The sequence below is a fragment of the Pholis gunnellus genome, assembly GCF_910591455.1.
Source record: "Pholis gunnellus genome assembly, chromosome: 8".
Lineage (NCBI taxonomy): Eukaryota > Metazoa > Chordata > Actinopteri > Perciformes > Pholidae > Pholis > Pholis gunnellus.
This window is the reverse complement of record NC_136534.1, coordinates 1386846-1403442: the sequence shown is the minus strand read 5'-3', so window position 1 is coordinate 1403442 and position 16597 is coordinate 1386846. Positions and strand designations below refer to the sequence as shown.

The 16597-nt window shown below is 41.2% G+C and overlaps 1 protein-coding gene across 1 annotated transcript in view; it reads right to left on the bottom strand.

Moving 5' to 3' along the window:
* Nucleotides 1–16597, bottom strand: part of ascc3 (activating signal cointegrator 1 complex subunit 3) — a 193894-nt gene that overhangs the window by 157275 nt on the left and 20022 nt on the right. The window contains exons 6-8 of the mRNA XM_079165322.1: nucleotides 7799–8000; nucleotides 7082–7217; nucleotides 3823–3948 (exon numbers count right to left, since the gene is read on the bottom strand). Of these exons, the coding sequence (XP_079021448.1) occupies nucleotides 3823–3948; nucleotides 7082–7217; nucleotides 7799–8000 (464 nt within the window). The remainder of the gene's footprint in view (nucleotides 1–3822; nucleotides 3949–7081; nucleotides 7218–7798; nucleotides 8001–16597) is intronic.

Sequence of the window (16597 nt, the reverse complement as noted above, 5' to 3'; positions counted from 1 at the left end):
GTAGCTATACAAGTTGAGTCTAGCTGCGGTTGCTATGACAACACTACAGCATTGCCTGTTGATGACATTTTAGAGCATCTTAATTAGAAATGTTAATATTAATGGATACTGAGATGAGTTTCTATTGCTATATGTGTTAATAATGAAATATAGTTTTTCTGGTCACCTCATTCAATCTCATTGCTCACTATCTAATTGTCCAATTTCATTTGTTTTGTTTCACATTCCGCTAATTTATATTTCTGACGCTTAATATTCATGGTTATATGTAGGATTCTTATATCGAACAAGCTATGTTATCTTACTTTGTTGTGTGAAAGGATCTATGGAGTGATATTATAATGTAAGTGAGGAGAGGGGACACACTCAGATTGTGACTAATGAAGCAGCACTGCTGCCTCCTGACTTTACTTCATAATACAGTAAAACACACAAAGAGGTTTCTACATCACACCTCCAACACTCAGGTGACTCACATTAACAGAACAACAACAGCAGCAGTTTAAGTTAATAGCAAGCTCTTGACTTTGTCAAGACTCACAAGCTTTAGGATTGACCTTTAAGTGTGACTTTGTTTATTTTCTTCTATTTTGAACAGACGAGTGTCAGAGACAGACACAACCCTGCTGAGTTCTGCCCACTGGCAACTTTGGCAAACTGCTTTCAATAGAAGAATAAGGAACATTTCAAACCCTTCTAAAAATATCTGAAGTACACGGTTTATGTACACTGATCATTTCTAGATCAACTAGAAAAAGGAGAGAAAGGAGTGAGCGGAGGGGTCTGCAGTCTGCAACCATTCAGCTAGATGCTACCTAATGCTACACCCAGTCCCTTCAAGTTGTCTGCTCAGAACATGGTGGCCTATGCTGATCATTGTCATGTTTGTGCTGGTTCATAGTTCGTCATAACTTCTTTATTTTTGTTAACAAATATAATTCATGAATAAATATTATTGAAATGTTTTCTGAATATCTGTTCTTTTGATTTAGAGAATATGATTTCACATTTCCATAAGAATTAAATGTTCAGATGAAGGCTTTGTAAAACATAAAACAGTTTTTAGTTATCACAAGTTTTGTCTTTAAGCTTTTCGGGCGTTATCTGTAGTAATAATAATGGTCCAATATTTCAATTATAAGTCAAAAACCTTCTCCTGTTCTCATTTGTTGGCTGTAGATATTCAGAATGTGTCTCTTTATCCTGCTGCAGCATCCTGACTGGTACAGCTCCTAAACCCTGAATGAAGAGCTCACACCCTGTCTGGTGTTGATGCCAGTAATACCCTATAGATCAGGGGTCACTAATAGGTGGACCGCGGTCCGGATCTGGACCCAGGCGCTGTTGTATCTGGACCCTGGACCTACAACCGATAGATAGTTGAGAATTATTACATTTTGACAGAGAGCTTCTATTTCAACCTTCACGGGACTCGTCAGCGATGCAGGAAACACAACGTCCAATTACATGCGATGTAAATCACATCATGTGATGCTACTCAGCCAATCAAATATGAGTATTCTGATAAACTTCCCAGAGAAGTTATTTCACATGACGTTCTCCAAAAAGAGAAGAGAGGTCAGAGAGACCAGAGAGACCAGAGAGACCAGGGCCCGAGCAACGACAACGTCGGGCCAGCGAAGGCCCTATTGAAATTCGAACACACGTAGTACATTGGGCGCATATTTGGGGGATTTGCCATACTCGAAAACTCACCAGATTTTGCACACTTGTCAGGCCTGGTGAATATAGCCATCTGATATAGGTTGCATATTTGTGTGCTAAAAAATGGCTCTGTAGCACCCCCTACCATTTGGACCGGTGATGCCCCTTGGCCAGTATGTCCGATTTACTTGAAATTCAACACACATGTCCAAATCCGCTAGATCTACAGAAAAGCCTCTCCCCCTAAGCTCCGCCTACTTAGATTTTCTGCCATCTTGAATTTAGTGTAAAACACATCTTTGCGAACACCTCCTACACGCTGGCTCCGATTGCTACCAAATTTGCCGTGGATCATTATTGAATGTAGATCACACAAAGTTATCAAAAGCTTTTTGATAGCTCTTTGCGTTGACAAGATATGGACCAATAAACTTCTTAGGGGCGTGGCTTAATATCAATACACATAACTTCCCAACAGTTGGTCCAAAAATCACAACATTTTCAGCATATGTGCACATCGCATCCTGTAACATACCCTGAGATTTCTGTTGCATTCAACCACTAGGGGGGCGCTACAGTAAACCTGCGAAGTTGTGCTTTTTGGCACTTTTTGCATTTTCATACTTTAATGAATTTCTCTTAGAGAAATTATGCGATCAACTTCAAATTTGGTCAGGATGCTCTTAAAACCGTTGTGATTAAAAGTTATCAAAAGCTAGAGTTTTCGTGGTAGAACCTTGACGTGGCGGCCATTTTGCCTCATTAGGCATAAAAAAGGAAGTTGTTATAACTCCAAGGTACATTATCCAATCCACACAAAACTTCTTATGCATGATGCTACTTCAAGCCTGAACATACTTCAATTGAAAAAAATTAAATAACTCATAGTGCCAACTTCTGGCAAAAGGAAATGTCATATTTTATACTTTTATTTACTCCTCCTAGCCAGTTCAAAAGAGCAGCCCCGGGGCTACGCTTGACGTACATGTATGAAACTTGGTCAGAACATGCATCACATAGAGACTTAAAAATAAGTCTCTTGGGACCATGCTCTAAACTGTACCGGAAGTCGGACATTTTGATTTTTATGTCATTTTTTGATCGATTTTGGCCTATTTCTAGTCGCTTTACTTTAACGAACTCCTCCTAGGGACAAATGGTCACTTTTAGAAGTGGTTGCTGACAAGCAGCCGTCTGAAGCAGGGCTCGCTCCACATAAACATGACATCACAGCAAACTTCACAGAGAGATAATAGGACAAAACCAAATATTCTCTGGTCTAGCTCAGCTGAAAACACATAAATCACCTCACCTGTCTCTCCTCAGTGTGTGAGAAAGATCAGCAGCAGCACACACATATAAGGGAAACACTGGCCTCACGATGGAATCTTTCAGGTGAAGGTATGTCCTGTTGTCTCTGGTTCTAAGCCAAAAGTGTAATTACTGTGAAAACCTAATAGAGTGAGGCCCCACATGTTGCCAAGAACTGGGAATGATTGAACAATCATTGTGGCCTTATGTGGTACAGAGAATTAAAATGATTAAGATTATTTTACTGACAAATGATCATAAAACAAGTACTGTTTTGCAAAAAGCACATTTACTAGGTATTAGTTAAGTTTCATTTTGGCCTTTGTGAAATCTAATTCCAGCATTAAAGGAATACTTCCAAATATTGGGAAATAAGTTTGTTTATTTTCCATTCTCATATCTGTACACATAGCTCATCATGAAGACACACCTCTAAAATGGACTTATTACATGCCCATCTTTGTGTTCAACCCAAACAGAAATGTGTGCTGGTATAGCAGCAATTATTGTCAATAGCTGTGTGCACTGTATAATAGCTTGATTATGAAATTAAGCTTCAAGGCCGAAAAAGAAAAGCAAAGTTAATAGTTTTATATTTGCTCACACTATATTTGTATATGGTCACAGTAGTATTAATACAACGATCTCAGTCAGTATGAACATATTCATTGTTTTCACTAACCCATCCTGACTTCAGAAATGCCAGTCAGCCTTCAAAACTAGCACACACACACACACACACACACACACACACACACACACACACACACACACACACACACACACACACACACACACACACACACACACACACACACACACACACACACACACACACGCTCCTACCTCATCTAGTTCAGAGATGTAGACAGGCTTCTCCTCAAAGCCAATGGCCATGGGTTGGGTGGGTGGGATCTCCACCTCTTCATACATCTTAGAGTTCTCTCTGCGGATTCCCTCGGGTAGCAGCATCTGAATGTCACACACACACACTAAATGAGGAAAACCCAGACCTCACAAGTGACCTCAGAGATTCTGGATTAAGATAACTGCATTTTAAAACGCACTCTGAAAGGAAAATATAAAGTCATTAAATATGCTGTTAGAATTCAGCTGTATATTCACAATGTTTCAAATTGTTTGATTCCTATATCTGTAACACAGTGCTGGGCGTTATACCGGTTTTAATTTCCCGTATGATATGAATTTTTCACACACCGTTATACCGGTGCATAGCCGAAACAACTGCTGTCACTCTTCAACAGGCAGCAGAATATATTGTTCACCGCTGAGGGCGCTGCGGTCGGAGCTAGTTGTGTAGAGTGTATTGAGAGGGACCCCTAGTCATGGTTATAACAACAATTAATAACACACAACTAACGCTCTTTAACAGGGCAAAACACCACGACACAACAGTTTGTGACACATAAACAATTTGTAACACTAATAATTGTACATTTACAAAATTACACCGCCGAATGGCATGCTGGGTACAGCTAGCTAGCTAATTAGCTAGCCCGTTAGCACAACAGTCTGCTAACATCTGGGAGAGGCTCCGTCGTTACAGCAACGCTACATTAAAGAACAGAACAGAGCGATGCAGGATGAACAAAGACAGACCAGAGATGCACCGATAGAGTCTGTGCCCAAGAGAGGCGCTGTGTCTGCTGTTTGGACGTTTTTTGGTTTAAAAAACATCCGACGTCCAAAAGACTATATATTGCAAAGTGTGTCGAGCCACTGTTGTTAATGCTGGTGGTAACACAAGGTAACTTTAACGCGAGTGAAACAGTGAATCCAAAGGGTCACACGTCGCTTGAAGAGACATTTACTCAAAGCACAGCATATGACAAGAAAAGCAAGCGGTGGAGCGGCATTACGAACGCAATAACGTTCCAGCTCTGCAAGGACATGGTCCCGCTACAGATAGTCAAGAAAGACTCAGCATTGATTAAAACACTGGATTCAAGGTACGTCTTACCAGGGCGACAATACTTCAGCCAAACTGCTATCTCAACATTATACGAACAAACCCTATAGTAAGCAAAGCCTTTATACCGGATGACATGAACATGTTTTTATATTCTATGTACTCCTGACAGTAGAGTAAGCCACTATAAACCTATATAAAAACACAGTCAAGGAAAAAAAATAATACCGTGATATACAGTGAAACCGCCAGAATCTTAAAAAATACCGTGATACTAATTTTTGGTCATACCACCCAGCACTACTGTAACACTTCCTTGAAAACACAGAGCAGATCAAACACTCTGACCATCTAATCCTACTTGTCTCAGACAATGTGACAACTCCATGTAAAGACCCAATTACATAGAATATAATGCAATATTCATAGCATGGTTGAATGTTTGTTTTGTACTACAGTTTGTTACAGCGTGTGGTAGAGTGGCTTGTGGTATAAATGATTATGAGTATAGCATGAGAGTTCTTGGTAAAGACTAGTAAAGATGGAGTGATTATATGGGGCAGCTTACATAACATTAGGACCAGGACACAAGTACATTTGGTCTCACAGAACAATAATTCACATGGTCCCTGGTTCTTTATGGAATGACCTCTCTGTCTACTGTCTAGAAGCAGAACTACTGTTGGTAACTCTGCTGCTCATGCCAAGATGAGGACCGTAGTCAATTTAGAGATAAATGATTAGAATTACTTTAGAATGTATATATAATCTCACTTTGTAGAGATCTTTGTAAACCACCATTTACCATTAACGTTGAAACAACGAGATAATTCATTTATAAATAAAAACTAATTTAATCGCGATTAATCGCATGATTCTTTTGCGATTAATCGTATTGTTATGCGCAAAGTTCAATAATGAATTCAAAAGTAGTGTATTGTGCACTTTTATTTTTTTTTCTATATGAAAAAAGTGCAATAACATTTGGTTTGCAAACACTTTACAAATCAGGTGCTTTTTAACAGCAGTATTCTCTTTACACAGTAGCAGTTAAAATACAGTTATAATGATTCTGATAATAGATATTCAGCCAGTGTTCACAACTTTATCTTCATGTGTGTAAGAGATGCAATTTGAAATATACACCTTGAAAACTGCAAACCTATCTACGTCTTTTTATGTTTGTTAAATTCTCAGTAGAGATAACTAAATTATATGCTTAGTATACATATTCCAACACTTCAAAAAAATCGGGAAAAATAATTTAAATTAATAATTTCTTTTTAGCTTTTTTTGGTATTTTGGTCAGACACATATGCAACACTGATTACCGTAATATATGTGGTATTTGTTATAAATGTACGTTGGTACATAGAAGGTGATAAGAAGCTGTACATGGAGGGACTTAGGACCCAGGGGAATGTAGGTGAAGCAAGGGAACCTGTAGTCTGTACCGTGGCAGTAACCTGCATGAAGAAGTTAAGCTAATAAAGAGTTGAGTTAAGAGCAGTTTGTTCTCTCGTGCTTATATGTTCATTTAAAAACACGACAATATGTAGTTTGATATTGTCACGATCCTGTAACGACGAGAGCGAGAGTGAGCGAGCGAGAGCGAAAAACCGACGGAGTGAAAGGGTGTTCCGGACCGGGCGTGTCATCCGGTGGGTGGGAGATCGGCAGCAGAAGGAAGTGACGCCACACAAACAGCTGTTCACCGCTCGCTGCCCGGTTTTTGTGTTAAAAATGTCCGCTTAATAATACAAAAATAAAACTGCGTTAACGCGCAATAATATAATTGTCGGCGTTAATTAATTAATGCGTTATTAACTTGCCCAGCACTAGTATATATAAATACTTACATTAATATTGTGAAAAAATCAAATAAAACTCAAGTACAAAAAAAGCAATAAAAGGAGAGGAGGTTGTGGTTTTTAAGAAACGAAAAAGAGCAAACACTTAAGTGTATTATGTGTGTTACTATGGTGGTGATGTACCGGACGATTGTGAGAGAAAACGTAGTGAAATCTTTGTTCATCAATCCGGCGGTTCTGCATCTCACTGTGAGTAGTATTGAATATATACAGTACACTTCAGCTCTTACATCGTGTTAAATATCCAAGACAAAAGATACATTACACATCAGCAGACACTTTACTCAGAAGTAACAAGCCTCACCCTGGCTCCTCCAACAAACGCAGGCATCTTGGTGGCCTCCTCGTAGCTGTCATAGACATTGGGGTACCGGATACGTTCATGCACTCTTTCTCTGCTCAGCACAGGTTCACGTCGTGCAGTCAGCAGGGCCTGCTCCCTGTGCCAGCAAACAAGACATATGGAACATGTGAAACATGTGAAACCCAGAACTGGAAATGAATGGAGCTTGATAGGGTAAATTAATTACTTCAACATTAGGAGAAAGGAATAAGCAGCAATGTAATTTCTACAAAAAACACATCCGCACAGTGTCACATCTGCAACCACTTGGTTCCATATGTGAACCCTCACATCCATCCACATTCCAGCTTTAGAATGAATGGTGCAGTTGATGATTCTAACGGAGAGGCACAGATGTGAGGCATTATGTTCCTTCCTAAAGTGGCTTACCTCTCTGCTAATCTTTTCCTTCACACTGGGCTGGATTTGGTCATGCTAAGTTTTTAATTAAACAGATCGCTGCTCTCTTTTTTCATCCTCCGAAATTAAACTTTCTGAAAAAAAGAGCTGTCGCTGTGTGTTGTTTTTATATTTTATAAAGCTCAAGCCAAGTTGTCATGAAAAATGCAGAAGCTTGGTTTAGGTGCGGACAGCTGAGAGCAGGGAAGGAGGCGGCCAGACAGAGAACAAAGACAATGAGGGGAAAAGGACCAAGAGAAAGTTTGAGGGATGACATACCGCTGGGTTCTCATCTCTCTTGGGTCGAACGTCAGGACAGCGTCTGAGGAGTCGCTGTCCTCTATTCCTTTGCCTCTCTTCCTCTCTTTCTTCTCCTCCCTGCGGTACATCTTCATCATCTGTTTCTCCTGCTCTGACTGGATGGTCACCTGGCACCCATAGGTGGGCTTGGTCACTTCGCCACTGACTAATCGGCTCATATCTGGAGGAAATACATAGAAAGAAAAGGCAAAATGTTACAACATCAAAGGTGCTCCTAGACAGGATTAAATCATTATATTTCTGTAAATGGAAGTCCCATGGACATCAAGACACCCAGGCTATCTGCACATTTTTAAGTATTAATTTACTGTCTTTTAAAACCTTTTTTTACCTTTTTAGGGGGGAAAAAATACCATTAATGCGGCAAATGAAATGGACAAACTAGGCAAAGTAAAAAACAAAACAACATTTTTTTTTGGTTGAAAAGACCCAAGATGAACACTGTAAGCGGACTACTTGATTACTAGAAGTAAATGATGTTACCAGCATTTCTATAGATCCATTTAAGCGGCTTACGCTGTCCAAGAACTCAGCACAGAGTGGTGGATCAAACAAAAACTGTGTACCGCTATTGTTTTACCAATTTTGGGAACAAACAATCAAACATGTTGAACCATTTAGGCCAAGGTGCCACATGAATTTTGTTCCATTGTTTTTGTTAATTTTATGTTTTTTTGGGTTTATTACTGGAGCACTTATGGCATATGACAGAATGCACTCAACGGTGCAGCGGCCCTTGAGATAATGACTGTGCGTCACTGATATATTGACATTTGTGTTGACTTTCATAGCGACCATTTTGAGTTGAAATTATTTTACATTTCATTTTCTGCATTTGTAATATTTGAAGTTTGGGGAGTTTACAGGCTGCGATGGTCACAGTTTGACTTCATTCCTTGGTGGACAACAGAAGCATTTGCTCACATTGAGAAAACAACATCAGGTCAGCCAATGTCAGCGGAGATGGATTCATATTTCAGCAGTAATCTTAATAGCCCATTGATGTCAAATGCAAGTGCGTGTGGCATTGCAGGGGTTAATGTTCCCCATTGCAGCCTCCCTGTTTGAGGCACAACAGCTCAATAAAAGGCAGAATTGCTCTTGAAAGCAGATGAGATCTGATGATTGCAGCACGGCCCGGCTGATTGACTGAATGATTTCTTCTTTATCTCGTCTAGTGGCTCTACCTGCTGCACAGCCTTCCTCTCTTCCTGTCACTCTCACCCTCCCTCCCATTACCTCTTCAACCACCAACCCCTTTAACTCTGTCACCCTCTATGCACCAATTCCTCTGTCGAAACCATTCCCCATTCCTTGCTTTCCCCCTCTCTGGGAGCAATCGTGCCTTGTTATGAGTCTCCAATAATGATTGCCTCCAAATCTCCAGGATTCCTCTTTCCACAAGCGATCACGGCACCATAATGATGGTGAAGAGCATCACCAAAACAGATCATGTTTGCTTACAAGATGGTTTCACAGTGTTTTCACACGGTTACACACCAGGATTTTCAAGGGCAGCCTTTTTAGATTCAAAATGTAGTCGTGACTCACCAACAGTGTTGGGTAAGTTACTTTCAATATGTAATAAATTACATTAAACTAGTTACTTTCATTTCAAAGTAGTACGAGGTACGATTAGGCATTATAAAATGGTTTCAATGCAGTTCATCAGGGGTGGGAGATCATGTAAAGCCTAAGTGAAGGACGTGTGTCTATAGTTTCCCTCTGGCAGGGTGCGGTTTGTTTCTATGACATGTCACTACTCTAACCACTCTATGATAGACTAGCATCAGCCCTTTGCTTTTTATCATCTATTTGGTTTGCTTTCTATTTGTGTGACATTGTTTTCTCACCGTGAGCACCAACCGGAGGAGGCTTGCCCTCGTACCGGGTATACATGAGCTTGTCACGCTCAATCGGTGGAGGATTCCACTAAAAGTTGATATTGGATATAAAAAAAAACAGGTAGCTCAAATCCAGCAATCTAATTGGTTCATGGCCATGACATAATACCCACATGCCAGTGCTTTGTATAATTTAGCAATTTCTGTATCACTCCATGTCTGAGAAAGAAACGTTATTCTAATGAACTGTCATGGCTGCTTTGCGACACTTCCAACACGGAACGGTGACACACATACACAAAGTAACACAGTTACTAGAAGCCACTCAAAGCGGGATCACTGAAGATTAACAGGTCCACTGACTGTGGAGGAGTGAACAGTGTCCACAAGTAAAATCCAGCTGCTCTTGTTTAACGACATGCAGAGCTGCTTAACATGGAACTTCACCCCCAGGTCTGAGCCTCAGTCCACCCACTGATTAATTAAACAAATTAGAAATAGTGGGCAAGTGGCTGAGAGATGAAACCACGCCCACTTCCATATGACAAAAGCCTCGACATTGTGTCGACTAACATGACAGCTACAGTAGCTTGGGAAATATTGACAGGGCTTGGGGCACTGAATTTGATACATGTATTGTTTATCAGAACAAAAATGAGACAAGAATTTTAGACCATAAAACCTGCGTGTGTTAAAGGAGCAGGTCAATGAAAGTTTGTGAGATTTCTATGCCACTGTCAGAAATATTAAAGAAGAGCTCTATGGCCTGAGCACTTCTATTAACCGTTACATTAATGAGCCACCCCTCAGTCAGTCCTAGTGTCTCAGAGTTTACAACGAGCAACCATGTATTCAATGTGAAACCCATGAAAAGAAAGGACTCAACACAACAACTAATCATCCGTGAATTTCAGAAGATGAAATTAATGAGATGAATCGATAAAAAAGGGCCTGGATCTCGACAGTCCTGAGCAGGGCAAGTAAACAAAGTGTGGTTTGACGTCTAACTACAGTTCGGGCGCGGGGGAAATGAGGGCCTTCTGTAGCTCAAAAGAGACAATAACGGGCTAAAGTAGGCAACACTGGCCTGTAACGAGCATATCAAAATGACAATGACAAACAGAAGAAGAATACAGAGAGCAGAAGAGGATTCAGGTATAATCCATCCTTTCGACCCTGCTTGAGTAGTGAGGATCAGGATATAAGAACACATAGGAACCGGACAAATCAGATAACCAGTACCTCTGCGAGTACAGACACCTGGCCAATCCTAGCGCTTGGATGCTGTACAGGGCGGGTCTTGCCCAGAAGAGCAGTGGGATTTATAATGACACGTGTGTTACAGATACACTCACCGATGGGCGTCAATCACGTTGCGATAATGTTGGCCAGAGCGTGCGAGCAAGAAGGAAGGCAGCAGAAATACACTAACCCAAAAAAGTGTGAAACCATCTCCAGAGCTAAGGGCAACCAAAACCCAGGGACCAGAGAAAGTGGAGCAAAATCGTTGCGACGCCAAGCAACACACCTCCACAGGGACGAGCTCAGGAGAGTCCAGCACGACCTGAAGGTAAAGCTCAGGGAGTGCAAGGACTCCTACAGGAGGAAGCTGGAGGCCAAACTCCAGCAGAACAACGTGAAGGAGGTGTGGACGGGGATGAAGCAGATAACTGGCTTCAAGGTTGGAGGGAGACAACCAGGGGGCTCCCTAGAGAGGGCAAACGAGCTAAATTGTTTCTTCAATAGGTTTAGTTCACAGCCCTCATCTGCCTCCTCCACACACCACACCTCACAAACACCTCGGCTGCCTCCCCCCCTCCCCCCTCCGGTGAGCTGCATGGACACAGCACCCTCAACATCAAAAGGCTCTTCCACCACTGACACCATGACCACCCTCCCCCCTCTCTGTGATGACTGGCCAGGTTAGGAGACAGAACAGGGAACTGTTCTGTCTCCCTTCCTGTTCACCTTGTACACCACTGACTTCCAGTACAACTCGGGGTCATGCCAACAATTAAGCCCTATAATAATGATAAAGAAAGTAAAAGTGTTTAAGTAGCTGTACTTCAGGTAACCAAATAGATTGCTTGATTGTAAAACGTGCTCAGCAGTGAGGATCCTCGCATCCACAGATTCCTCGTTCTCTGTGTGAGCCGCCACACTCAGAGTGGTGAGCTGAGTTTGTACTCGATCTGTTCTGATCATGGCCTGAGGAAATTGTCCAGAATTCCTGTTAAAATCGTGGCAGAACCATTTGCTATGGTACATCAAGCCTGGGAAACTGATACCTGCACATATTCCTCGACACCTACTGTACAACACCTGAAGAGAACCAGACGCGTGTTTAATGACCCAGTCAAAGGCATTTGTACATGTAGCAAACACAAACACTCCACAGGAGGCTGTTTCTACCAGGTTGGGGCTGTCAGCCTCCCGCTGGGCTCCACCTCTCTGTTTACAGACGGCCAGACAACACAGCTCAAACGTACGGCTCTTCCTCTTCTAGGCCGACAACAATACAGAAAACAGACAGAAGTGTTGAGGTTGAGATACTACTACTACCATCAAATATATAGTTGCTATGCCATTGCTATGTTAGCAAAAACATGCCTATTCACACATCCAGCAGACATAGAGTAACATCAACAATCAATATGGCCACCTGGCAAATGTGAGTCCAATATTCAAGCTCCTTTTAGCTCCACTATGGCCTCAACTCGGCAGCTCTGTAAAGATATCCGGCTTCTACATCCACCAGGTAGGTTGATTAGAGCTGAGTCTGCATGTCCTGATAAAACTTAAACATTTCATAGAGCCGGGTGGAACTGCACAATTGGTGATCATTCTCTGATTTGTATCTGGGTTTCTCCCTACTACTGATATCTTTCACCTTATGTGTAGTTCACAGTACACAACTTCAGCCCTGATTTTCCACTCACCGGCGGCTTTTGGAGCTCCCCGAAAAAAGCCCCAGATCAGAGGCTCTGTGCATATCGCCACTGGAGTGCTGTAGTATGTGTGAACTGTTGAAAGACGCGAGCAGAGAGCCCTGCCAATGCATCGCAGACGCACCCCAGATATCTGGACCAAACAATGAGAGCGCAAGACACAAGGGAAACCCTGGAACTGTGTGTGATATTTGTTGTATTTGCAACAAGAACCAAAGCTGCTGTTGGACCTAGAGGATAGATGTATTGTATGGAAACAAACTATTTTGTAAACATTCTATGAAATTAGGGTTTGCAGTTAGAAAAGTAGAAGCTGGCAGGTTTGTTACATTAACAGTTGTCTTCTGTTGTACAATGACACAGCAGAAAATGACAGATGCTTCAACTGACAACATGAGGTTGCAATCAGGGGATCAAGGCTTAGCGGTAGCCATAAACATTATAATATACTGCAGTGCGTCCATATGATTTAGTCTTAAATAGCCATTGATTTATTCAGCGCGTGTTAAAAAAGCTTTGGATGTGTAGACATATTGTCTGGGTGATTGTCCACTTCACATATCACTGCCTCTATCGGCCATTGAAATGTGGAGAAGACAATCTGTTCTGTGATAAACATGCAAGAGCCAAGCTGCAAACTGCAATTTAAAAGCTAATCAGCAGGAGACAGGCATTCCCACTAAATCCCACTCTTCCTGACGGCATGCAAATAGTGGAACATTTAATCAGCCTTTTTTAACCTCTCCTGACTTCACCCTCAGTTGTCAAGGCAACACTAATCTCAAAAGCTGTCTGGCAAGGGAAAATTTTAAACACTGATCAAAAGTTCTTCACAATGGGAATATCATCAGCTGAGTTTGAAGCAGCAACTACAGCTCGTTTTCTTTAGACTAAAATGTACACACTTATTGGCCGATATATTTCACATTATACTTTACCGTCACTGGAAAAGTTATATTGCAGATCATTTGCTTATTGTGTAGCTTTCCATACTATATTTAGAATGAATTATTCTATATAACTATATAAGACTTTAAGAAACACTGCACCCAGTTTTATAATCCTGTAGACGAGCTGTTAACTAGTGGTGACTTCATGCTGACACCACAGCACCACCTGCAGAGTTTCAGATCCACGTCAACGAGAAGCACGAAGCCTACACTTCAGGACATCCATGACTGGAGTCATACATAAAGGCAGGAGCCATAAAAAATCATTAGAATGCTGATCCTAAAAAAGTATACGAGGACTCTGAAAGGGTCATGTCATTGAGTGCTTCTTTAAACATTCATTTTTGAAAGAAATTGTGACCGACATATGAAGTGAGACATTTTACAGTGTAAAAACCAGCGACATGTGGTGGTATTGTGACATTGTTTTTAAATGACCGTAAAACATATTCTAATATTTCTGTACTGACATTACTTATTACTGATCAATCTGTTATAAGCTAATATCAGACAATATTGATGCACTTCCGCATTTTTTCATTTTGTAATCTTACTTCCGTTTTAAAGAAGAATTCCGATTACTGCCACCAGCGTTATCACTCTTTTCTTGCCAAAAAAAAAAGTTTTTGTCATTTGTCAGGCGAGAAAGTAACCATCTAGATTGCCAATATGAGCCAATCAGTTTATCCAAATAACATTTATTTTGTGGAGCTGTGAGAAGCTGCTGCTCTCTGAGACGCTGGTCAGCGTACAAGAAGCACATCAACAATGTTTCTGTTATTACTCTCACTGCCAGACAGGCAGACAAAGGTAAACTACATGTTTAACTATGGGCTATTCAAAAGTAATTTGCCGATAGCTAGCCAGCTAGCAACTAGCTAACAGACAGGTTGGTATATTTGGCTCTCTCTGCGTGGACTTGTGTTACAAAAACACTGACCACATGTGCTTTTGCATGTCGAGTCTGACCAGCCAGTTACTAATATGCTTTGGTACTTTTCTAGTTTGTCATAACGGAACCATCTACACCAAGAGACACTATACAGTAATAATGTCCTCATAAGTTTTCATATGTCGTCCTCACAGTCACTGATGGATGTGGTAACGTTACTGTAACACCTTCTAAACTGGAAGAATAAATGCAAATGCATTCCAACAGGAAGTGAACAAATTGTCAGAGCAGTATAATGTGAATAGTTCTGGACAATTTATTGGTCTAGCTCTAGTTTCAACCACTAACTGTGTGTATCATGTCCGCCGTATGCTTGTGTTGATGCGTGTGTGTGCAGGACAAAATAAGAATCCACTCACATAAACATGAATAGCACCACTGGTTCTCAAAAGGTCCATAACGTACCTTTAGAATCAAAAAACACTCAGAAGAAGTTTATACATCTGAATGATTCAATATTAGCATTTGATTTAAATCTATTTGATTTATTACATCATGTCTCAGCTACACTAATAATTGCATTATGTAATATTACAACTGAACAGGAGCAAATGGTATACAACTAGGGGTGCAACGGATCACAAAGCTCACGGTTCGGATCACGGTTCTTGAGTCACAGTTCGGATCAGCAAAGAAAAGGGGAGGAGTCAAATATAACTTTGCTTTCCATTTGTTAATTAAAGAACTTCAAGAACACTTAAAGCAAAGAACTTTGGGCTATAGTCTTACATGAAAACAAAAATATTGAAGATGTCCAATTTGAAATAAATAAATAAAAATAAAACATTCAAGAATACTCAATTCTGTTAAGTTTAAGTGCAACATGACAAATGTTGATACCCTCATCCTTTGATCAATATTGAAAGAAAGAAACAGCCAGTGAGCTAGCTTCCACTGTTTCAGCTGAACTGAACTGCTAGGCAACAACTTAGGTCTATGTTTACTATTTGCCGAGGGAGTTCTTGTCCGCCATTGTTGTCGCTGTGTACGTCCCTCCATCAGCTGACGCAGAGACAGCAGTGGACACCATCCACTCCACTGTGTCTGGACTGCAGATTCAACATCCTGGTGCATTTTGGGCTATTACTGGAGACTTTAATCACACCACTCTGGATAAAGCCCTGACAACTTTTTACCAGTATGTTGACTGCCCCACAAGGAATAACACAACTCTGGACCTACTGTATGCACATGCGAAGGATGCATACAGTGCCACTGCCCTACCCCCCCTTGGCAGGTCTGATCACAACCTGATCCTGTTGACACCCAGGTATGTTCCTCTGGTGCAGAGGCTGCCTGTGACCACCAGGACTGTGAGGAGGTGGTCTCAGGAGGCAAACTCCAGCAGAACAACGTGAAGGAGGTGTGGACGGGGATGAAGCAGATAACTGGTTTCAAGGTTGGAGGGAGACAACCAGGGGGCTCCCTAGAGAGGGCAAACGAGCTAAACTGTTTCTTCAATAGGTTTAGTTCACAGCCCTCATCTGCCTCCTCCACACAGATGGTGGTGGAGAGGAGGACACTGAAGAAACTATTGTCCATATTGGATAACCCGGACCACCCTCTCCACCACCTACTGCAGGGACAGCGGAGCACTTTCTCCAACAGACTGATCCAGCTCTGCTTTCACAAAGACAGATGCAGGAAAACATTCCTGCCCTCTGCAATTAGACTCTATAGTAAATCACCTCTGGCCAAATCATACACAAGACTATAACACTGCTACACTGTTGTTGCTGCTGTTGGCTATCTTGTGCACTACTGTTTAGTTTATCTTTTCCTACTTAGTTAATTTAATATCTTTCTATTTAGTGTATATACTGTGCATGTTTCTGCATTATTTATTTTTTATTACTTTATTTTCTTAAATTGAATAGGCCCTGCTCTTTTATTTTATTGTATATATTGTGCATTTTCCATACTTAATATTTTAACGCTTTTGTCCACCACCCTTGTCCGTCATTATAAGTTACAGGGAAGCCTAAATGCTCCCAAACTTGCGACTTAAATGACGCCGGGAGCTTCTCAAGCTCCTCCACTCGCCATGACTTTCACCGTTAAAT